The sequence below is a fragment of the Natrix helvetica genome (genome assembly GCF_964273705.1).
Source record: "Natrix helvetica genome assembly, chromosome: 1".
In the NCBI taxonomy this organism is placed as follows: Eukaryota; Metazoa; Chordata; class Lepidosauria; order Squamata; family Natricidae; genus Natrix; species Natrix helvetica.
In genome coordinates, this window is record NC_138548.1 from 95,503,791 (window position 1) to 95,529,386 (window position 25,596).

At 34.8% G+C, this 25,596-nt stretch overlaps 1 protein-coding gene across 1 annotated transcript in view; it reads right to left on the reverse strand.

The window, feature by feature from the left end:
• Window positions 1-676: 676 nt before the first annotated feature.
• Window positions 677-25,596, reverse strand: part of LGR4 (leucine rich repeat containing G protein-coupled receptor 4) — a 74,524-nt gene continuing 49,604 nt past the window's right edge. Inside the window, exons 5-18 of the mRNA XM_081934119.1 lie at window positions 23,935-24,150; window positions 23,367-23,438; window positions 22,511-22,579; window positions 21,653-21,724; window positions 21,487-21,558; window positions 19,779-19,847; window positions 18,561-18,632; window positions 17,708-17,773; window positions 14,461-14,532; window positions 12,942-13,013; window positions 11,155-11,280; window positions 7,161-7,282; window positions 6,486-6,566; window positions 677-3,980 (exon numbers count right to left, since the gene is read on the reverse strand). Of these exons, the coding sequence (XP_081790245.1) occupies window positions 2,704-3,980; window positions 6,486-6,566; window positions 7,161-7,282; window positions 11,155-11,280; window positions 12,942-13,013; window positions 14,461-14,532; window positions 17,708-17,773; window positions 18,561-18,632; window positions 19,779-19,847; window positions 21,487-21,558; window positions 21,653-21,724; window positions 22,511-22,579; window positions 23,367-23,438; window positions 23,935-24,150 (2,458 nt within the window). The 3' untranslated portion in view covers window positions 677-2,703. The remainder of the gene's footprint in view (window positions 3,981-6,485; window positions 6,567-7,160; window positions 7,283-11,154; window positions 11,281-12,941; window positions 13,014-14,460; window positions 14,533-17,707; window positions 17,774-18,560; window positions 18,633-19,778; window positions 19,848-21,486; window positions 21,559-21,652; window positions 21,725-22,510; window positions 22,580-23,366; window positions 23,439-23,934; window positions 24,151-25,596) is intronic.

The window sequence follows — 25,596 nt, forward strand, 5'->3', positions numbered from 1 at the left end:
ACCCTTTGATTTATGGCTTACTGGATGCCTCCTCTGACCTTAGAGTCCAGAGTGCTGCTGTTCATACTGTTGTAGACTTTCTTGCCAACTGCTGCATTGGTTGGGAAGGCAGAAAGATAGCAATACCAACTGACAGTGTTGACATATCATGCCCCAGATGTGGACACACCCAGTTAGGTGGATCTGGTAGTTCATGAACCTCAGGGCACAACCCAAATACCAAAATTGCCACATTATGGTTAGGATCTTCTTCTCAATTGGTTTCATTATATCAGTTATATATCATTCATATATATATATATATATATATATATATATATATATATATATATATATATATATATATATATATATATATGTGTGTGTGTGTGTGTGTGTGTGTGTGTGTGTGTGTGTGTGTATGTGTGTGTGTATGTATGTATATGTATATGTATTTGTGTTACAACCCCTGGTATGACTATATATATATATATATATATATATATATATATATATATATATATATATATATATATAGTCATACCAGGGGTTGTAACACAAATACATATACATATACATACATACACACACACATACACACACACACACATATATATATATATACACACACACACACACACACACACATATATAACTCTAAGAAATGTAAGCATGACAACAGAACATATTAGAATACTTTCTTGTTTTCATTTTTCTATAATTTTACTAAGAACAATTTAGGCTTACAAAATTATAGTATACAAGAATGATAATAGCTCATATTTTGTACAAGTTAAGTAATTTTGGTACACGAAGCTTCTGGCTTTTATTACAGTAACAATATACAACTGAAGTTTATTTACAATGGAAAAAAATATAAACCACAATTTAAACATTCTGCTACTGGCAGCTTCTATACTTGAGGAGGTAGCTTTAATTAACAAAAGGTACTGAAGCCACATTTCCCATCAAGTGTTCTATCAAATAATTTACAAACCAAGAAAAAATCTTTTTATGCACACTATGTACAGTTTAACTTTCCTAACTGCAATTCTAATGTTATTTAATAAGAATATGTGCCAGAATTTCTGGTTTGGCAGTAGAATTGCTCTCATTTAACATTTTTGTTCGAAAAGATGTAGCTTATATGCATTGATAACTAAAGAAAAAGGTTAATTCTAAAATGCAATGATTTGTGTATCTCCTTGCTTGCCCTTTTAAGGAAAATCAGCCTGGTTTCACATTACTGTAACATAACAATGAAATAAAAAATCCCAAGTATAGGTACTTTACATTGTTCTGTCTCTACATTAGGAACATCTCAGCCTCCTTTAGCAATAGCACTATAACATTTAGTCTTATATACCACTTCACAGTGCTTTACAGCCCTTTCCAAACGGTTTTAGAGAGTCAGCATATTGCCCCCAACATTCTGGGTCGTCATTTTACCCACCTTGGAAGGATGGAAAGCGGAGTCAATCTTGAGCCTGGTGAGATTCGAACTGCAAATTGCAGTCAGTCAGCAGAAACAGCCTGCAATAGTACACTCTAACCACTGTGCCACCAGTTTTTACTCCTATAAAACCTATTCTGTTAATATATTCTACCTCAGATTTAGCTGTGTACCTTTCAGATATATAGGATCGCCTATTAATTAATTGGCAACTGGAGAACACCAATTTGGGGAAGATTGTAGTATTTGCTACAGCTTCACTGAAAATGATACTTTAAAATGATTTTCATGTACATAAAGTAGTTTTTTTTTTTTGCTGTCAAAACAACATATAACCCAACATGCACATTTAAGATTATAGGGTGATTGAGTATTCTGTTGCCTTTGTGAAAATTGCTTAAAGAGGTATTAGAAAACCCACAAAATGTCTGCAGCCCATTTTCCAATATATGTAGATAAGAACATCCCCATTTTAGAGGCGAGAAACAACTATTATGGCAGAACTCCAAAGTGAATCTCAAGACTGTAGGAATGTTCTAATAATATATATTTTCATCAGAGGTTAAATATTAGTGCAGAAAACCTGAGTTTGATGTCCATTTAAGTATGCAAAAGATCAGTTTCAAATTGTTTTCAAGCAGTACTCTCAAAATAAAAATTACTATGCCAAACTACTCAGAATATATTATAGGGGTGGTAAGTATTTGGCTGAAATAAATAGTTTTAATTATAAACAAATTAATCCATAATTTGACCTAAGAAAAATGTTTTTGCCTGTATTTATCTCACAGTTGCATATGGGAAAAATATTCCCATCTTTTGGCCCTGCAGTAAATTGTCCTGAGATTCAGTCAAAAATGCTATACAAAAGTTAGCAACAGCCCCCCTGACCAGTTTCCTCCCCCCAAAATCTATAATATTCTGCTGTTTTGTGCTTATTTATAAAAGTTATCAGGTTCAATATCACAACAAAAAATGAAATTAAAATTGTGTAACATGGAAATAAGCTTCAAATATATAGTTGCTTGGGGAAAAAAAGGTTTTTAAAAATGGATTACAAATTTTGGTTTTCTAATTATTTACAGAAGGAGCAACAGCTCTTATTTAAAATGTATAGCTCACGGTACTTAGGTATACATCCCTTATTTATAATTAATATCATACAATGATTAATAAAAGTGCTTTCAGATGAAAGAATGAAACAGGCATGGTCTATATGAAGCATCATGCTTCCTCCTTTTTAGCATATGGATTGCTTGCAGTAAAGCCTTTCAGTCTTTAATCCTCGGGGTGTTGTAGGCATAATGAACTAACGGAAAGCCTCTGCTCTGATAAAAGCAAGCACGTCCACAGGCCTGCACCTGATCTGAACTATCCGATACAAATGAGTCCTCTTCATCAGCGTAATCAGAATGGGCAGACTGTGTACCACAATCTGACCAACAGCCATCAGGCCTTTGGCAAGGCACTACAGTCAGAGCAGGACAACTGTGAGATTTTACTAAATGTTTACATGGTGCAGGCTTGGATATAAGAAGTGACTCACAACATTCGCACATGGTTAAGCTACCCTGCAGATGGGTGTACATGCTGCAATCGTAGTAGAAATCCTGAGTCCTACAGCCAGTTTGTGTATTGACAGCAACTGTTCCAGTTCCATTCCTCTTGGTGATGTGCCATCTCAGTAACTTCCAATCTTCCTTGAATTTGGGGTTGAAGAACACATATAAAACTGGATTCAAACAAGCGGGCAGTGGAAAAAATATCAGAGTGACAGACTTCATAATTTCAGGACTGATGGCGATTGCAGTGATGAGTGGAGCAAAAGAGAAAAATGCAACAGGGCAAAAAAAGATGCAGTTGGTGAAGATGAGCCAAGCAACATGTTTAATCATGCTAGCTTGATTGTTCTTGGAGAGATCTTCCTTTTCTAGCTTGCAGTAAAGTTTTGTATAAATAACAGCCATTAGCAAAAAGGCTAATGAGTTAAGGAGCACGAGAGTAACCGTGAAGCCCAAAGAAGGGGCTTCTCCAGTAGGAAAGGGTAAGCAAAGGGGTGACCCAGAATATTCTCCTTTATGGAAGACTGGCAAGCATGCTGCTATCAATGTACACAAGAATGCAAATACGGCTGCAATTCGAAATTGGTTTCGATGGCTGCTTTTACCCTTTTTAATGATTTCCTTGGCAGACAAGCTCCGTTCAATAGTAGCCAACAAAAGGAAAAAAATTGCCCCTTCTGAAGAAAAGATAGCCAGAAACCGAGCCACTTTACAACCATTGCCAGTCTCCCACCAAATACCAAATTCAGCAAACCGTCCCCAGGAAACTGCATCCAGGAAAGTTAATATACCGGTGTAGATCCCCATCAGTAAATTAGAGATAGAGATCAAGCCAATGAACAATTTGATCAAAGGAAGTGAAGTAGAAGAAACAAATATACTTAAGATGACAAGCATATTGAAGAGTAAGGCCACCAAAAAAATAAACCAGACTGTAAGACGAATCATCCAGCTTCCCAGTAAGTATTCACATGGCTTGAATGCACCTAAAAAAGAGGAGGGGAAATGTGCTAAGAGAAAAAGGTTGCTAGTTGCAGCATATTATATAACAGACAAGTATATATTTTTTTCCTGAAAACAAGAAGAACATTTACATTCAAGGTTAGATTAATGGAAAAGATAGGTAGGTGGAGCAATTGGGTAAGAAAATATTCTTGAAATAACAATCAAATGAAGACACACCTGAGAAGCAGTTTCATAACCTAAGTGAAATAGATCAAAATTCAATTAAGCTTCACTTAATCAACTGACTTGCACTTATATATAAATAAGTGCTTGATTGGATCCAATTTCCAGATGGCACTTGGGGAATTTCCCAATGATCTGGAGCACAGTCGAATCCTTTGTTGGCTTATCTGAAGATATAAATAAGAAGAATGCTAGACAAGTATCTCTAGGCCCGCAGATGCCAGGAAGCTCTTGAAGAATTTCGGGAAATTCGTGTTGCAGAGCTTCTGCTACTGGTGTATATATATTTTTACCAGTTATACTCAAGTATTTCTGATATTGTGCAATATAACTGCATTGGCTGAAGATGTTGTTTTTTTGCCCTGTTTAAAGAAGCTTTGACTGAAGCGTTTATACATTCATAAATGAATATGTGCAAAATAGAAGTACTGATGCAATTAGTATTTTCAGAAAAGGAAAAGGAGGAGAAGGATTTTTTTTTTTTTGAAAATCAGAAAACAAGTTGCTTGCCAACTGTTCATAACTTTTTAGCTCTGCTCTTCCACTTAGTAAAACTGAGAAGAAAGTGGGTCACTACTTCACTTATTCATACTTCTACTACAAAATCTATTTTGCATCTGCTTCCAAACCTCCTAAGCAGCAGCATATCTAAGCATGGTGAGGATGTAAAGCATTAAGCAGAAACCCCAGGGCAGGAAGCACAACTGAACAGGATGACATTACTCCCTGGGAGCAACTGGACAATGCAGAACTTGCAGTAAGTGCCTGGACTACTGCCTCATTAGAAAATAAGACCCTCTTTACATTGATAATTTCCTATTTATCATGGATCAAAAATAATGTCCTTTCTCATGCTAGAAGAAGAATGAGAAAGGACATTATTTTTGATAAATAGGAAAATATCAGTGTAAAGAGGGTCTTATGGATTACAGTACGGTACATGAGTACCATCTCTGGAAACAGTGGCATATTTCTAAGGATGCTGAAGAAGCTTGCATTTTTTATTTCAAAGCCTTGGTCTGCAATTTTTGAGAATTCAGTCTGTCCGTCAGTCTGAATTCTGAGAGAATGCTAGCACACAGACATGTTATCTTTGACAAAATTAAACAGCTGCATATTAATAAGGGGAAAGCAGCTTATTAAGGATAAATTAGAGAAAAATATATGCTTTTTATTAAGAGCCAACATATTTATCAATAATTAGTCAACCCAGTGAAAAATCCTCAATTTTTTTTTTCAAAATAGCATGATAAATGAAGGAAAACCAAAAATATAAGTACACTTTGATTTCGGCATAATATGCACGAAGCTCCTCATTTCGTTGTTAAAAGAAATAAAATGTAGGCTGCATAATATTCCTCTATTTATTTAGAATTATTTGGCCACCCAACTTGCTATAGCAACTCTGGACAGCTAATAGATAAAAACACAAACAAGAAACAAAACAACAAATATATAACACTTATAAGGCTTTGCATAAATAGGAATCAAAGCTATTTATAGAAGAGATATAGTCCAAAGATGAAAAAAGGACCGTTATTTTAGCTCATCAAAAGCTATATGTGATGCAGCTACTTACAAAATCAATTTTATACTGCATAAACTTATCATATCTGCATCAGTAGACATCATTACTCTATCCTATTATATTCTTGATCATTAAGGCCATGTCTATGTGCTATGTTTTAATAAGGTCATTAATAAATCAGAGTCAGAAAATTAAATTCTATCATAATAATTGAATACATTGAATAAGCTTAGGTTGCAAAAGAGAAAATTAAAACTAGTCACAAAACACTATCTGCAAACTTATCATGATGTCATGCAGAAGGCATGAGAAGTAGCCACAGATGCAAACTGGAAAGGAAGCAGACTTTGCAAAAACATTAGTTATTAGTGTCAGGCAGTGGAACAGATTGCTTTAAGAAGTAAAAGGTCTCTGAGAGAACGTTTAAGCAGATGCTGTATGCTGTAGATCAGGGGTGTCAAACTCACGTCGTCACGGCAGCATCATGTGACATATTGTTACTTTCCTCCCTTCACTAAACTAGGTGTGAGCATGGCCAGCGCATGATACATCCGGCCTGTAGGCCAGGAGTTTGACAGCCCTGCTGTAGATGCCTTCTCTACTGCACATCCTTTAATATTTTGAAGAGCAGGCAAAATGTCATCTGACAAAAGGTGGACAGCCAAGAAAACTACCTGTATCCTTTATCACACAATTAATTATATACATGAATAAAGCAAACATCTATAATGTAAGATAACTTTATCTGAAAGGGAAGTGGACACAGAATATGTACCTGTGGTGGGAGTACAGTGGATTACTGTTTGACCTGATTCTTTCACTTCAGCACTGCTTAAGTCATCTACATCTGGTGCACCTAGATTAAAAGAACCAAAAAATCAGACTTACAGAAATATTAAATTCTGCTTCATATATTTTATTTTTAAAAAATACATTTCAAGAAACTTTTTTTTCTCATCAAGTCAATCTTGACTCTGAGTGACTACCCGGACAAAGAGAAGTTTTAGAAATTCTTTTAGAATAGGACAGCTTTTCAGGGGAATAGCATTTTTACATGGAAATATATTCAAGCATAAGCATATTGTTATGCAGTTATCCTTCTTCAGATATAATTCAATTATTCTATGTAATAAAAATTATTTGGACCAGGCCCTGATATGCCATTGCTTTGGAATTTCTTGACCAGAAATATTATACATGTCTATACTCAAATCATGGCAAGCAAGCATATGGATTACACATCCACCGCTGATCTTAATCATGAAATGATATAATGTAGAAACAAAATGTTCTGCATGACTGTTTAAATAGGTTTAAATGGGATACTATGTTCAAAGTATAAAAAATAGTTAACATCTGAATACAGTAGCACATACTCTATTAACACCATATTGAATCCTTTTAAATTTTAAACAACCTGCATATATTATTATTGTATCAGAGCACTCACCTTGATCATTTATGATTTCTCGACTCTGATTTTGGAGGCTGGAGTCTTCAGGATTAAAATTCAAATAAGAGTCACAACCCCAGAAAGGACAACATTGGTAGGCATAAGGAACAGAGAGAGATCTGAAAGTTTGAAGAGAATAACAGGGGGGGAAATATTTATTTTACTTAACATATTTGTATTTTGATACAATTTGATTGTGGAACATAGCAATAAAGTTACAATAATAATATATTAATAAATAAAATGGAATAATAAGGAAGAAATCATAATTATAGGCCCACAATAAAAAAAACATAACTTTCTATATAATATCTGACCAGGACTTAGCTGCCTCATTCTAAACCTGCTACATTTCTTGAGGTTGCTTTGAGGACATTCCCATTTACAGTACATTTAAGTAACTTCTCAGGAAAGTCATTGATGGTAATACTGGCTGGGCCAGAAATGTAATTGGTAAATCCATCACTGATAAAAAATAGGGGCTGTTCACAATCACGCTAGCGCACCCAGAGACAATCCTGACCTTGTGCCTCCATTAGTCATTGCCAAACTGCTGATATATCTGAATAACTTTCTGAGAGAAAACAAAAACACAAGGCTTTCACAATTTGCTATCACAGACTCTAACAGACCTTCCCAGAACTATCTGAAGTTACATCAGCAGCCATACTAGCAGAAGAGCTTCCTTGGGCGACTTCCCACAATTCAGTGGTAGCAAAGGGAAATATTTTCTCCCTGGTGTAGCCTTCTAAAACATGATATGGTCACATTTGCTTTTAGATTTCTGCCACTGACAGTCTAGCCATTGGTGTGACTGCTTCATCACTCAATTTTTCACTAAACTAAGGAGATCAGCTGTTTTGATCAAGAGTCAAAACATGTTCAGGAATCAATTAGTCAATGGCTTTAGTTGGTCATTCCAGTCCGCCATACCAAAGGCCTCAACTGAAAGATGGAATAACAAGCAAATTCTGGAAGGATCCAAAAGCCATAACTGATGGGCCTTTATTAACTGATCCATCCATGATAAAAGGTTTCATGACAAGGGAGTAGCTACAGGTTCTTCCACTCATGGAATACTTTCCTCAGTACAGAACATCTAGTCCAAAGTGTTTCCTGATCGAGAAGTGGAGGTAAAGATTACCTGAGATAAGCTAAAGAAAGTCACAATGACCATGAATTAGAGCTTGAAAATCTCAAGCAGTAAGATAAGACTCAAGCATTAATATAAGACTCAACACTCTAAGACTAGTACTATTAGTTCAATTAGTAAAGTTCCTGAGCAGCAGGATATCTAGGGTGCCATCAGGATTCCTGTCTTAATTTTCTCACTCTGCTCTAGATACACACACTCTGAACCCTTAGCCTGTATCATTTTAGGCTTTGTCATGAGGATGGAATGGGAATCCTTTACAATGATGGGATCTCTTTCCTCCCTGAGGCCCACTTAATAGCTCTACTTCAGATCACAGAAACCATCTGAAATTAGATGATACCATCCAGCTCACCCAACCAGGTGTCTGTCACACATACCATCTTTTCATTCCAGACCAGATCATTTATGTCCTGTTTGGTATTCAACGGGAGAATTGACAAGCTTTTCTTCCCTCCCCTCTTTAAGCAGCAGCATTTTTTTTTAAACAGATCTTTTTTTCAAAAATATATTCTGAGAAAACAGGTTAAAATCAATGTTGAGATTTTCTAAAGCTTGACTTTATTTAGAGAAAAAGGATACAGACTAGACTGATGCATGCTGAAAATTAAGAAAAACGCATCTGAATGTAATCCAACATTATGTTAAAGTGTTGTTATCTTTAGGGAAGCAAGATGTTTTGTGAAATCATGTTGTTACCTGTGCACACTGAAACGAACATTCATCAAGTTGGCTGGAGAGCAACACCCATGCGTAAGTGAATTCCCAGGAAAGCACAGCACTAAGCCCACACCTGTCATCCTCATTGTTCTCTCAGGTTACATGAAATTCTACATGCTGCAAGTCTGGGTTTCCTGCACTGTGTCTCTCTCTTAACTCAATTCAAGGAATGCCAGAACTATTTATGCATTCAGAATCGGTCAGATCCATGGTTTATATTATTTTTAATTATATTCTGTCACGTTGCTTTTGGTTATTAAAAAAACTAGTAACTCCAATTAACCTTAAACATATAACAAATGAAAAATACCACCATTAGAATAGTAAAAAGTTATCACTGCTAACAGAAATAGGATACTAGATCAGCCTCTCTCTCTCTCTCTCTCTCTCTCTCTCTCTCTCTCTCCCTCTCCCTCTCCCTCTCCCTCTCCCTCTCCCTCTCTCCCCTCTCTCCCCATCAACCAATTTCCAAGTAGCAGGAATACATCTGCCCTGCTAGGAATATTCAAAATGATGTTTCCATAGGAGATGTGTAAGGAATAAGAAGAAAAGCCACAACCAAGACATCAGTCAGATAAAAGAAATCTGGGACACGAATGTAATTTGAGAAAGTGTTTCAGACATGACCTTCCCTAGATCTCCTGAAGATATAAAAAGAGGAAAGGGGGAAGTACATTCAGACTTGCAAGGTTCTGTTACTATAACCTTATAATAAAAGTATTAACTTATGTGTTTCTGGGTTTTGTGTACCTTGGAGGAGTGTCAAAAGTTATTAACAAACAACAGAGCCTTGCCCTTTATTTCTTCTAAACTAGCTTTTAACAAGGAAATAACTCAATTCAAGTTAACTTCTGCGAATGTTTGTGTATTTGGTATAGTATACTTGTGCATACTTGTCATACTATTTTCTTGCCATTGTAGACTGAGCAGAAACAATGGATGTTGTTGCTCTTTTAAAAGTATAATACTTTGGGCAAACGCATTCCATCCAATAATTATGCTGACAATGTCAGTGTTAAAAGATTTACAATGATTCACTACTCTTTTTTACCCGGGTAAGAAATGAGAGGGAAAAAGATAAGGAAAAGATTAATTAAAGTATGATTAAAATACATTACTTGCTGCTCTAAAATAATGAACATCTGCTCAAAAGCTAAAGAATCCTAACAGTTGGGATCTCTTACACCCAGACACTGTACTTATTAACATTCCTATTCTACATATCAAATGGGAAATGTACTTTTCCCTCCATTTTCCTTATGATGAACACACAGAACAAAAGCTTAACTGTACCAAAGTCAATATGCACGTCTACTCACTACAGTATACTGATGCCAATATTTTATAGTGTCAGGTGCTACTATCTATTTATCAGCCAGAACCCAGCTTAGAGTATTACTTGTTCTATGAATACAGATTACAAACTTCCCTAACAGTATGCTGAGAATTTTTCTTTTACGGATTCTTGCTTACTCCCTTTATATTTAGAGGTTAAAACTGATAAATATTATTTCAATATTTCCAACATGAAACCCAATTATAACCCATTTCTGACTACACAGCAGTTATTACCAACCTGACAAAGTACAACTGTCCCATGCAGCCAGTCAGCTAAATACAGCAGTAATTAAATGGGGATGGAAGGAGTATGAAAGACTGCAAGAGGACACAACACAGACAATTTAGAGAAATCAGGAAATTAGAGCATTATATCAGCTAGATCGCTTGCATTTCTACCATCATCTTATTTTTTCAAAAAAAAATTAGCCCAAATTTGTGCTATCCAAATTTGCCCATTTCTTACTTCCAAATTTCAACAGCATGATTTTAGGATGCTATAGGAGCTCTAGCAAGATGTGGAGAGCATAGGTGGGCCCCGTGTTGTTAGACTCACAGTTTCCAGGGTGTCAGTTTATGTTAAGTCACAGTTTCCAGGGTGGTAGTTCCATTAATTTGCTTGTACACCTTTCTTCTGCACATTAAAAATGTAGGAAGAGTGCTTGCTAAGATACAAGGCTGTCTTAACTGAACTGTCACACTTTGGAGAAAGCAACTGTAATCTGAACAGAAAAACTGTATAGTTAAAATATGAGGGTACCAACTTAATTATTGATTTACCTGAGTTTCGTGAAGTCCTTTGGTGATAATGTTTCTTTCAGTTCAATATTGCCTATCAGCTTAAATTGCTTTAATCTACTCAGACCTCCAGTTGGAAATGAAGTCAACGTATTGAAACTTAAGTCACTAAAGGGATGGCAAGAAAAAAAAGCATGAGGGGAAACCAAAATACTAAATACTTGAATTTGAAAAACAAAAACAGAAGAAATAGCAAGTAATTCTACAATAAGAAGATTCTACTAAAAAGCTGCAATCTAATTTTTTGTTTACACTGTTTGTAGCCCTCCAGAAACAAAGGCATATGCTTAACAAAAGCAAAAAAAAAATTAGCTGAGAGATGAAGCCTAGTACAAGATTATCTAGTGAGTTTCATGGCTAAGAATGAATGGGGACCCAATCTCTTTTACTGTATTTCACTGACTTTAGATTTCCTGTTGCCATTAAAATGAATACATTTATTTTGTCTGACAAGCATCTTATCCAACAGGCAAAGCCAGATGATATTTACCAGTCTCTTTTGCTTTCCCATGCTTACAAGGGTTGTCATTTCTGACAACACAGCAGCTTTTCCCACCTTGACAAAGTATAACTAGTCGTTAAGTGGGGATGGAAGGAGTATGAAAAACTGTAAGAGCATATGATATAATTTAGAGAAATTGGAAACATCTATTGTGTATGAGCTGATTAAAATTCTTTATTAGAAAAAAACTCCATTAAAATTCTCCATTAGAAAACTTATAACTTGTTGTCCCATATCCAGATCCATCCATATGCTGGATAGCTCTGAAAATTCTCTGGGGGAACCTATTGAAAAAGCACACTTCCTAGGCCCCAGGAGATGCCAATATTTAAGAGGAGGGACCTGGAACATGCACAGTGTATCTGGAATAGGCAAATAACTTCAAGGAAAGGTGATTCTATAATAACCTGGTCTGTGTCATGTACAGCTGTAAAGGTGATAACCAGCACCTTGAATTACACCTGGAAAGAAAATGGTAGCCAATGCAGCTTGAACAGCAATGGTGTAACATGGCAAACTAAGAGGTGCCTAATTCTGCATAAGTTGCTGCAATTTGGCAGCCTTGTTGTAACATGAAGTCCTACGTAAAGATTGCTGCAATAGTCCAATTGGGAAGTGCCAAGGCATGAATCACTGTGAGCAAGATCTTCTGGTTCAGGAATGAGTTCAATTGGTACTTAACATGTTCCTTACCACCCAGACCATCACAGAATCCAGCATTGGGGAACTTCTAAAAGGCATCTCGTTCCTGGCCAGGGATGGAGATGTACAAATAGTATATTGATGACATCACACCTTTTGCCATCAGATAACCTCACCCAACAAGGAGTGTTGAAAGATCTGTGCTCTGAGGTATCCCACATGGTAAATGCCATGGGTTGGACCTCTCTTTCCACCTCCAACACAAAGTGCTACTAGTTGTGGAGAAAGGAAAAAAAACACTGGAAAACAGTGCCTTTCTCTACCATTCCCCACATCCTGTTCAGATACCGTGATTGATGGTACTGAAAGGCCCCAAGAGATCCAGATTCCCATTGCATGAGATCAGAAAATGGGGATTTGAAAGAAAATCAATATCAATCTAGGTTTCCACAGACTTTTTCATTAACGTGCAATAAAGTATGTGATGAGGTACTCTTTCATATTATTTTTGTTTCTTTTTAAATACAGGATGAACGGTTTTAACACACTGTGTAAAAGAGAATTTTCTGAGAAGTTATAATATTTTAAGATTGGAAATGTGCACTATGCTAAACGCCCTACTTACAGGTTGGTAATAGCACCAAGCGTAGTAAATGCTTCCTTGTTAACCCGGTGGATCACGTTTCTGCTGAGATCACTGCAATTTCAAAAAGAACTATTGTGTTAGTGATTTACACTGACACTTTCAAATGGTCATTGCTTGCAGTTCAGTGATTACATTATGTTTTAGGTCACACTAAGTTTCTAACAAATAAATAACTTGAGTTTATCTGTATTTTACAATGTCATCTTGACAATTTTCTTTATCCAATTCTTTTAAAAACACTTAATTCAATGGAAAGCTTTACAGTTTGGGGACGATAAAGGTCTAAGCTCCACACAGTATGAAATTGTAATATTCTGTTGGTTCTCTGTTCTCTAGGGCACCAGCTTACCTAAATCAGAATGCAATTACATCTTGAAACCTGGGACATGAACACCTGCTTTGTTGCTAGGAAAGGTCACAAGACTCTACTCCATATATGAAAATGCCTTTATGGACACCAGAATGGAAACTAATGTAAAAAAATGGTTTATCTTTGTATTTAAATTCTATTTTGTATGACAAGTTAATTTAACCAGTTGCTTCCCATCATTGGATTTAGCTATATGCTATCAGTTTAATGGAACAATTTCCCTATAATATCTGCATGCTATTTCAGCCTACACTACTTTATGGGAATTGATATTGAAGAGCTGATTACCAAGTGTGTGTGTGTATGTGTGTATTATTAATTTCTTAAAGCCTATCACTGTCAACTCTTCTGCTATAAACCTGCACTAAAAGCTGCGATTCTCTGTAGCCACTCAGTGAAAGAATCTGTAATTCAAATGCATTAAGAATCATTTTCATTTAAATCTTTGTCAAAAACAATTGATTATTTACTAATCCCATCAGAAGTCAAATAGGTTTATGTATATTTGATTTACTTTGCAGAAAACCATATCTTGGAACATCAGGACTCATATGCTACACAAGATATATCTTTAGGATTCGACTTGTCCAAGAAAACATTTTACATTTTACTTACTATCAATTTGGTAAAACTTTTAAATGAGCAAAATGTGTAAGGAGGAGGCTGCATTTAGACAGATTAAATACATAGTCATGAGAAGTGGTTTGGATTTAGATTGATTCCGAATGATGATTTATTACTGTTCTGTCTTATTTACAAAATTTGGTAGATCCAGGTGACAGTATCTAATCTGATTTTTTTTCTATTACTCCCTTCATCTTTTTTTCTTCATTCAAATTCACATGTACACTTACATATTTAAAATATTAAAAAGGAAAAGGGGGAGGGCAGGGGGTTGGACTAGACCTCCAAGGTCCCTTCCAACTCTGCTATTGTATTGTATTGTATATAATAAATTTTGACTGGCATCACTGAAACTACCCCAAGTCTAAGATAGAAAGCCAATAAACATAGCACTGATTTTTGTTTTGCTTTGGATAACCAGCTTGTCTTTCAAAACTGAATGCAACAATTCACTTTCAAACTTCTCTGAACTTAAAGACATTTGTAAAGAGAAAGTATACTTACAGAGTATGCAAAGATGTTAGTCCCTGGAAGGTATCTTCTTCAATTTCCTCAATTTGATTATGCTGCAAATATCTGAAATGCAGTAATTAGTTATGTAGGAATATTTTCATCAAAAAAAGCTATACATCTGATGCTTCATTATATTCTGATGAAATAGAGTCCCATTTAACATGTGACTTAACACTAATTATTGCTTATAAAATAGTGTGAAAAATCAAAAGAATATCTTTGAGAAAGGAAGAAGAAATAAAATCCTTTTATCTGATGGTTTTGTAACATAACTGAAAATGAATGGAAATGATTCTGAGTCATGACCTGCAGTGCTTTTGGCAAATTTCTGTTCCTGTCTGAAAACAACTTGGCATACATTTGCATCCAGTATAAGCTTGTAGCAGTGTCTAAAAACAAAGACTGGAGCACTGAGAGGTTAATACTTCATCTCCTAAGAGAATATGAACAATCATTAGATCACAGAAAGAATGTGCTATATCAGGAACTGACAGAGGAAGTAACTCTCCAAAGAGAAGAGACTCAAACAAAGCAAAACATGAAGTGAATAATGACAACCAGAAGTAAGAAATATATAAAATATCCTGTATTTCTACAACTCAGGAACATCTTTGAGGCCTTGCTGAAGCTAAAGAAAGAGGCTAAAAATGACAGAATTAAATTTAACAGAGACAGGAAGGAAACAGAAATTAATTTTGCAGTACTGTAATGTTTCTAATACTAATTACAACAGATTGTCTTCCACAAGAAGAATACAGATTTAAGTACAACCACTTGCTGTGAATTATAAACTAATTAAACTTTTTTATTAGTTTACTTTATTTTAAAAGCTTTGGGCAGCTAACAATCAGAAATTGACCATTGGCTTACCTAAAGGGTTGTTCTCTAGGCGCTGCGGGAGTGTCCAAACACGGGTTAACTTCAGCTTGATGCCCAAGGACTGAGTTCAAAGTTTGTGTAGCCACGCCTCTTGCTTCCCTGAGAGGCTCTGTTTTAAAAAACTCAGTCACCCTACAGGATGCTTTTTGGGGAGCTCCAGTCCTTGAGCATCAAGTTGGACTCTCCTAGCTTCTCTCAAGGAGAGAAGCAACTTAGAACTGAGGAGAAATTTCCTGACAGTGAGAACAATTAATCAGTGGAACAGATTGCCTCCAGAAGTTGTGAATGCCCCAACACTGGAAGTCTTTAAGAAGATGTTTGATAGCTATTTGTCTGAAACGGTATAGGGTTTCCTGCCTAGGCAGGGGGTTGGACTAGAAGACCTCCAAGGTCCCTTCCAACTCTACTATTGTATTGTATTGTATTGTATAGTGTAGTGTAGCCTTACAGTTTATTATTTTTGCATTAGGTAGCATTAGTTCCTTAATTGTTGGTTTGTTTCCATTTCTTCTGAACTCGTTCCTAAACTCAAGCAGCGCCTAGGAGAAATCACTAAGTCTCCCTCCACCCTAATAATAAAGATAAGCACTTCAAAAACAAACCATCCACAAAATAAATCAAATATACAATCAGAATTACACAAAAGTGAACAAAGAAAACAATTTGATTAAATAATGTGGTCACGTTTGTGTTGATAAGTCTTCTCCAAGAATACATAAATTCTCAAAATTCAAATTAACAATCATAGTGCAACTTACTTTTCCCCTCACTTGTTACAATAACCAGGTCTTAATTGCTCTCCTGAATCCCTGAGGGAAGGAACAAACTACATCTCTGTGGGAAGCAATACCAGAGTTTGGGAGCATTTATTCAAAAATGCCACTTCAAATGGGCTGTCATATAGAAATGACTTGGACAGTGTTGATACTATTCAACCTGACTGGACACCCAGATACAGTAAAAGACTGGTCCTGAGAATTACAGGCCCTGAATCACAAATCAGAAGCCAACCAAGAATCAGTGCAACACCTAAAGCAAAATGTTCTTCTCAGTATAGAGATATAATACCTTATGATATCCTTATAGACTACATAAATGTGTGGGCCACACTTTGTACTAGCTGAACCCTCTGAATGATTTCCAAGGGCAGCCTCAGGTTGTAGTCCAAGTGGGAGATGCCTCTGAGCAGGGTTATCTGGCCCGGAATTATTCAAAATGATCAGGTAAAAAAAATAAATTCTTGAGCAGGGTGTATACATCAGCTTATTCCAGAGATAATGGAAATATCCCCTCACTGAAAGAAGTATAGATTACTGCTTGAATCCATTCTCCTGCCATTTCACAGGAGGCCTTAATCAACCTCGAGAGATGTTAGAACTGCATTGGATTTCCTTATGACTCAGACTGATTTCAGATCCCCATTGGTACTGTCCAGTTAGAAGTCTGATGCTCTTTGACTCTGTAAAGTTCTATTGATCAAATGCTATGACAATCCTTCATAATTGCTCTTCAGATCTTCTTGGCAATCATCTTTCCTTAAAAGGGAACAAGTTGACTTAGAGTCAGAATTCAGCAGACACAATGAGAATGGCTACCCTTTTGCCATTCAAATTCCCACTTACAGGCTCAAATATGTGCTGTTAGTGCTGTCAAACTTGGCAGTTCCTCTTCCTGACATCCTCTGTAATGTCTATAGATATTCTCAGTCATCCAGGTTATGGTAGTCCCAAAGAGGCTTTTTCAAGAGGCAACTGGACTTCCTTCTTTTTCTGTTTGTTTGTTTTTTGGAGACATTTCACTTCTCATCCAAGCAGTTTTTTCAGCTCTGACTGGATGGTGGGGAATTGAAGGATTTATATTCCTTGCAGACAACAGGTCATTTGAATTCTTTTAGAGAGTCATTGAGGCCATAACAGAGGGGGAGGGATATGACATCATCTATCTCCAGTTTACAACACAGTCCTTCCAGCTGTTCCAAGAAGGCTCCACATCTATTTGCATTCTTCAGGTGACCCTGAGGACACAGATAAACTTCCAAATCCCCTCTAATGCTTCTTCCCAAACTTCTCAGTGTACTGAAGAGCTGGACTGGATCTGTGGAGGAGCAGCTGCATTGGTGCAGTCTGGTCGAGCACTATATTTGCTATTTTATTCTAATGGATAACCAGAGTCTCATCCAAACAAATATTAAGACACTGACAGTCTCTTGTCTGAAATGGAATAGGTTCTCCTGCTTGAGTACAGGGTTTGACTAGAAAACCCCCAAGGTCCCTTCCAGCTCTATTCTGATTGATTGAAATATGGTAACCAAACAAAACAGAAATCACCAACAAATTAGATCCAGTGTGTTTTTACTTACATTTCTTCTAGGGAACTGCAACCTTTAAAATGTGGAAGTTCTTTTATATTGTTGTAAGACAAATCCCTTAAAAGATAGGAAAAAGAAAAGAAAGAAAAAAAGCAATCTTAATTTATACAAAATTGTTCGGTTTTTACTTGAGCTTTGTCAGCGAATCATCCTCTTATCATATTGCTATAACAATTTTTCCTAGTTTTTTTCTTAAGAAACTGACATTATTTCCATTTAACTTAATTGAGAAGGACAGAACAGAAATAGAGTACTTAAATTCAGCAGTAGTTCATAAAATTAGTGCAGTAAAGAAGTATTCATAACAGTGTATTCTCTGTGGGAATAAAATAAATAATAAATTGATGTACCACATTAAAGATTACAGGATTAGCTATTTTCTTAAAAGCTCTCTTTATTCAGCAATTGCAAGCCTCATAATTTTAATCAAATTTGGAAATAAACCACAATAATTTATTAGAAGTTACCATCTATTCATTAATTAAATATTTGCTGTTTCCTAATATACCTAATGTCATTTGGACAGAACTTGCTATAAACTACAATTTGTAAGCTAACACTATAATATTGAACTGAATAAAAAAGTGTAACACACCTGGCTTTAATTAAGGTTTGCTTGTTTTTTAAGTAGTCAACTAACTTGTAAGCTGCCTAGAATTGACTTTGGCAAGATGGGTTGCATAATTTTAATTAATAAATAAATAAACTGTACACAAATTTGTTTTGATGTGTTTTTATACCCCAAAAAACAAACTATTACCAAACTTACAAACATCAGATTGATTTTCTGACACTATGACCCCTACTTATAAAAATAGACTAGAATTAGAAGTTATGTACTTACAAAGTCCGAAGTATCTTTTGCTCTTGGCATAGACCAGTGGGAATATTACTTATTTTGGCTCCTGTAAAAGTTCTGTTGAATAAAATACCAATATCTGTAAGTACACTGGAAAAAAGAATTTTTAAAAGTAGCAGCTATTCTAGAATACTATAAATCATGTGAACCTAGCTTAACCAGGTATCATTGAAGTACTGATGTATCCACTTAAGCCACTTCATAATAATACACTTATTTAGAACAATAGGTTTAAAATTGGTCCTGTTAACACAAACAGTAAGCTAACATTTCTGACTCACTGATAGCAAAGAACAGGACACACAGTCCTGCATGGATTTTCCAGTTACTTTTGCTTGGAGATATTAATTGTATGCATCTCATCATTAAGTTAAAGATAGACAGCAACCCCTCTTTAAAATATCCTGAGTCAATGATTTTGATATAATGCTAAGCCACCCATGACTATTAAGTTCCTGCTGTTGTTATTTACTTTTCCTTTCATGACAAACAACGGAGAAACATACACTAGCAAGTCTGTTAGCATACTTAGAAATTCTGGACTCCCATTTTTGTGCCAATACAATCAAGCACAAAAATTGCTTTACAATAAATCTCCAATATTAAGAGATATATTAAACTTGCTTTTCTTTGTTTTATCTCTATTCATTGACTACAAATACAGTGTGCGTTTTAAAAGTACTTTGTGTATGCAAAGACAGGCAGAATAAATATATCTTAGCCTTCCAATTTTTTTGTCTCTGATTTTAATAAATCAAATATATATAGCTGTCCAGATCCACACTGAAGGCGACTTTGGACAATGCATAACAGATAGGTCAAATCACATATAAAAGTTGCATATGTATAAAAATTACAAAAATCACAGTGACCGTAAACATTATAAAAGACATACAAATTCTAGATAAAGAGGGAATAAAATTATCTAGCTCATCAATGGAGCTCATCAAATGAGTGGAGCCATCTAAGTATGTCTCCAATTCCTTGGAAGCTCCAGGTCTGATAATATAATCAAGTCATGAGGGTCTTCTGGGATATCAAAAGGGATGGAGCTAAACTAATTTTGAGGGGCAGAATGTTCTATAAAGTGGGCACGACGGCAGAAAGGGCACGTCTCATAAGACCCATAAAATGTAGGTCCATAGCAGATGGATTGCTTTTACTAGTTATTTCATTTTTGAAATCTGACAGTAAAATACTTACAGACTCTCCAGATTGATTGTCCCTGTTAAATTAGGAAACCATTGCACCATGTTGGCTCCACGAATGACTCTTAAAAAAACAGAAATGTAATACATCACAGCTACTCTGTTCAACAGAAAAATCAACCCTATGGGAACAGAAGATTTTGTTAACATTTTTTTGCCAGTGTTTTGTGCCAAGGTGGCTTTTTCTTTCTCACTAACATTTACTAATGCCAAATTTAAGCCATAGAGGGAGGTTATATGTGTATATATCCATATGGGGGGGGAAAAACTTTGTTTGTACTGAACTATAATGAACTATGGTGAAAATATGAAATATTTATGTTTGCCAGAATTTGGATTTCTGAGAATGCACTAATATCCTGCAGATGATACTGTAGTCAGTTTTGTAACCAGTTCTATTGCAAAACTGAATGTATGATGTAATTGCTAAACCATTCATTTTATTGTTAAGTACATCTTACTAAATTTTATGAGACTATCACTAAAATTAAAAATACACATTTATCTGCTATTCATACATTTATGGGATGGAGAAAAACTTACAAAAGAAACATTGTGATTCTTAAAATGATCACATTGTCAACTCATAAAGCTTTTATTTTAGAAGTTCAAGTAACAGATTGAAATAGTTCTGGAATTAAATGAAGATGCATTTAACTTGAGCAATAATATAAAACAGACACTCAAAATTAAACAAATTTCAATATAAGTAAGAATTACAAGCATTTGCTTGTATTAAAGCTCGCAATCTTCTGTTTCTGTAGGGTATAACCACTAAGATGAGCTTTAGCAAACATACCAAAATATAATGCATCAGCTTCCGTGCAATTTTGCCACATTAAACACCTCCACCCAGCAAGAATAGAAGAAAAAAACAATAAAAATATTTCACCCTACTTTTGTAAAAATTAACAATGGTCAGTAACACCACCATTGAAAAATTAATACATAATTACAAGGGTTACAAAGGGTGGGGCAGCGAACATGCGTGGGGACCACATGCATGCCCATGGGAGCGGGGTTCATGCGTGGGGGCCACATATGCATTGCATTTTGGGGCTTTGAGTGTCCATGTGTGCATTTGCGTGCGTGCACACACGCTTTGGCCACTCACTCTGGATAAGGTTAGCTATCACTGACTTAGATCTTCATAAAACTGGCAAGAAAACTTTTCATCAGCTATTATTTCTTAATATAGAAATACTGTTGTGGATCTTCTGCATTAATATTTATTTTTCATTGGTCATTTTATTGTTGGACAGGACTACTCTTCACCATTTCTTTCCTGCAAGACTTTACAACTGAAACTGTATTGTCAATAAACTATCCATTATCAGCTTGTATAACAAATTTTATTGATCTGCTTTTATCACAATTATGAAGTTGAATGTTTTCATTTCTTTACAATATTGCAACATTAACCAAAGGCTTTAAAAGGTTTCTTTCTTCTTTTAAAATATTTTCCTTTGTTTACTAAACAAGCTAATACAACTGGACACTGTAACAACCAGTTTTCTGCCCTAATGATAATAAGCAATACACTTATTGCTCCAGATTCACTTATTTCAAAATGTAACTCCTATATTTATGCAAACAAAATCTAAATCAAAGATTCCGAGAAGTAATTCCACTGAACACATGTATTTAGGATTAGAAGACCAATTAGCACAAGTACATTTTAAATTAACTGCAAGAGTACTTACAAAGAATGCAAATCTGATAAATTTTGAAAGACTGAGTTCCCAACAAAGGATAAAGGGTTATCATACAGATGTCTGAAGAAGAAAAAAAAAGGCAAGCTTTATCATGAATGCATCTATTTTTGAATCCATTAAACCCCACAATTTATTTTTTAGATTAAAAACTTACATTGTTCTTAAAAGCGGATTTCCTATAAATGCATTATCAGGGATCATGGAAATATAATTGCTGTGAAATCCCCTAAAAACAAATTGAAATTGTTGGATTAATAGTTTAGTATTTGGGGATTATATATAAAATCTTAGTAATTTTTTCAAAACGTGTAAAAGGAAACAAAGTAAAAACAAATTTTCTGTGAGAAGGAACAGCTTCTTCTCTACAATTTCAAAAGTTCTTTATATGCAAGTTCTGTGTACTGAAAGATAATTTTTCTATAAGTTATTTCAATAATTACACCAGGAAATGCAAGTGTATCTTCCAAGCAAAAATGGACAACAGATATTATAGTCTGGCAACTCAAGCTGAATTTATCCAGAATTATCTTTAACCAAACCTCTCATCAAACAGAATGAAACCAATTGGAAGCCAGACTAGAGCCACTAGAAACCAACAGTGTAAAAATAATCTGAATTTTAGAGGCATAATGGAAGAATTTGGTAAGAAAGATCTGAAATGAGATATAGAGAAGACTTACCTGATACAACATGATGAAGATAACTATAACTATTGTAAAAAATTATATATTTCAAAACTAAGGAGGCAATTTTAAAGCTATAAGGAAATAGAATCTCTTTGAAAATGAAAGTTATTATAATAGTCATGATAATTCATTTAAAAATAACCTATATTGCACTTAACTAAACAATACTAAATATGACAGACCCAAAAGCCAGATCACTTATTATTTTAAGTTGATCCTTTCCATTCAAACTTAATTTATTTTAGTTTATCAAGAAGAAAAACATAACTTTCCTAAAACTAAACATTTTTTGTTGGAAAAAAGTAAGAGTAGGTAGTAATACTCACAATTCTTTAATGCTTGGAAGTGATTTAATTGCTTCTGGAAATTCCACCATGCTGTTATAATTTAAATCCCTTGAAAGAACATAAACAATGGCATTATGCGGGATATTATGAAAAAAATAATTAACAATTAAAATTTAAAAATAATTAACAATTAGTTTGGTTAAATCCTCTTGGTTTAAGCTTGCAATGTGCTTCCTAGTATGCCATGAATGCACAAACACACATACACTTGACACACATTTGTTTCAAAACTTTTAACCTCCCTTAGGATAGTGTTAATTTTTCACTTATTCTGGGTGTCCAAACTAGCTCATATAGAATCTGGATATGGAATTGCTGGAATTAACTCCTTCCACTGATTATTGCAGTGCTTGCCTTACCCTCTTGCTGACATTCAACTATCAAATTACAAGTTCTTATTGGTAAGAGCAAAGATCTTCTTGCTCCAGAGTAATTCCAGGTCCCCCTTCTCAACCTTCCCCCATTCAGCAATCTGGGGTTATTGTTAAAAATGTTATTTCCTTTCACCTTACAACAATGTGACTGACTGTAATGATTCCTTTAAGATATTAAGATTAATTAGGATAGTCTATAATTTCTTTATCTCTCTGATGCAACAAAATAACGTGCAAAAGAAAATCAAACCAAGTTGTGACCAGTTCTGTTTCACAACAAAGCATTAAGTATATTTGCAAATGTATGTAAATCTAGCTAATCACAGCATAATCATGTTTAATTATAAGCCTGTTCATTTCTAAACCAAATAGTTTAAATTCCTAATGTTAATATTTCAAGGCATTAAGTCTTTTGTAATATGTTTTGTTCTGTTACAGAACCTCAAAGTCAGGATACTCACAAAGTTTCTAGGTTGTTTAATCCATAAAAACAATGTTGTCCCAATGTTTTTATTTTATTGTTATGAAGATGTCTGAAAAAGAAAAGGGGATGTAGAATCCATTACCTCATTAATCATTTCTTGTCACAGTTTCCCAAAATTAATATTTATAGCAAAAAATGCAACACACTTGAAAGATTATCCTGACTAGTGAACTATTAACGTATAAAATCCCTTTGGTTGTCAAGCAAGGTAATAGAAAAAACAAATAAATCTCTATATTTTGAAATCGACACTGCATTTTTTTGTTTTTAAGAATAAAGTTTTTAGATGTGAAAAAAGGAATCTTCCGATTCTGACAAAATCTATGGAGGAATCCAGAAACGATTTTTAAAATGGATTTTCACAGAAACTAACTTGATAATATGATTCTCCTAAAGTCACAAGTATGACAGGAAAGATTATGTAAATCTTGTCTTCCAGAAGCATCTTGGAATGGATTTTTCCTTTGTAAAAATGTAATGAAGTTCTAAATACATTTGTCCCTTTAATTAAGTATTCATTGAGATGACATAATACAAATACTTACAGGACCACAAGGCTTGACAGGTTTCTGAATCCAAAATCAGGGATGTGAGTTATTTTATTGAGAGCCAAAGTTAAAGCTTGCAGTGAGGGAAGATTGCTGAGTGGAATAACAGGAACTTCAGTCAAACTATTATCGTCCAGCCACAAGTGACGTAGTTGAACTAGGCCCTCAAAACTGTCTTCTGGGACAACTGTAATATGGTTAGCATCTAAACGTCTAAAGAAAAAGAACAGGAGCATTAAACAAAGGGTATATAACACAAGAAGCAAACTATTTTTAAAAAATGTAAATGATTAGAAAGAAGTAAATATTGGAAACAGGGGGAATGTAGCCGAAAAACTCAGACATGGATCATGCAATTCAAGATAATCTAGAGGGACGGCACTAAGCTATACACACCGCACAGTACAATTTATCTATCAGAAGGACACAAAACTTACAATTTACAAAAACAAATAATCATTCAATTACTCATGGATTCAGTGAATATTCCTTTTAAGCACTACAAGGACACCTTCATTAATAATTGACCTCCTGTGCAAGCAAAAACTGACCTGACCTAATACAACTCCTCTCTCAGTTACCAGGTATTCCTGGAAGTTTATTATAAAGATATTAAAATATCTTTAAAGAGCTGGATTGGCTACTTATGAACAATTCACCCTAATTGAAGATGACAGCATTGATCTATAAGATCTAAACAGCTTAACAGACAAGCTCTGCAGTATCTGTCAGACCCCTGAATTGCTGATAAGGGCTGCTTGTGCCTCCATCTTAGGAAATCATCCACAGTGTGACAATTCTTGTTTTCCCGGAATTCTTAATGATTTCAATCCAATTACAGAACTCCTTCAGAAAGTAACGCTATCAAATTTGAGTAAGTTTAAATCAAGTTTTATTTACTCTTAGCATCTCCAAATAATACCCCAGAACCAAAATGTTTCTATGCTACGTTTATCCATTTTCCAACAAACCTAAATAAATGTGAATGTTCTAGGCACTCTGATACTTTTGCTAATAAGAATCTGAGCCTGCTCAAACACTCTGATTTTCATATGTGTCGTTTCATGAATTTTACATATTATATTTCACTAATTAATTTGCAGAAATATAAAAGCAGAATTGTGTACTGTACTATTATATACAGTTCTTATGCTTTTTACTATACTTGAGGATAACGGCCTATATTCTGTTGATGAACTGTGGTTACAAAAATCTTAAGAAAAAACTAATTATTATACATTTAAACTGCAATTTATGTAAGAACTTCCTCTTACTATCTAAGTTCCAGCTTTCTTTGAAACTTTTGGTCATAAGCATCCTATTTAAATTCTAGTTAGTCAATAAAATTGTGGCCACTGGGCAAAAATATCTATTTAGTTTTTTTATTATTCTAACAGATGTCCTTCAAGCATAAGCAGTATATAAAAGACAGACAGAAAAAGCAAAGGATCAATTCTTTCTTATATAAATGCAGGATGCAAATGAGTAAGTGATATGCAGGAACTTGTCCAACTGATAATTTTTTACCAAGAACGTAAGTCAAAGGTGATGAGCAATGACATGATACAAGGCTATAACAATATCCTTTGATAAAGTGCTTTTCTGGCAAGGTGAGGAAAGCAATCTCTTGACCAGAAGTAATTGGTCATCAAGAGATTT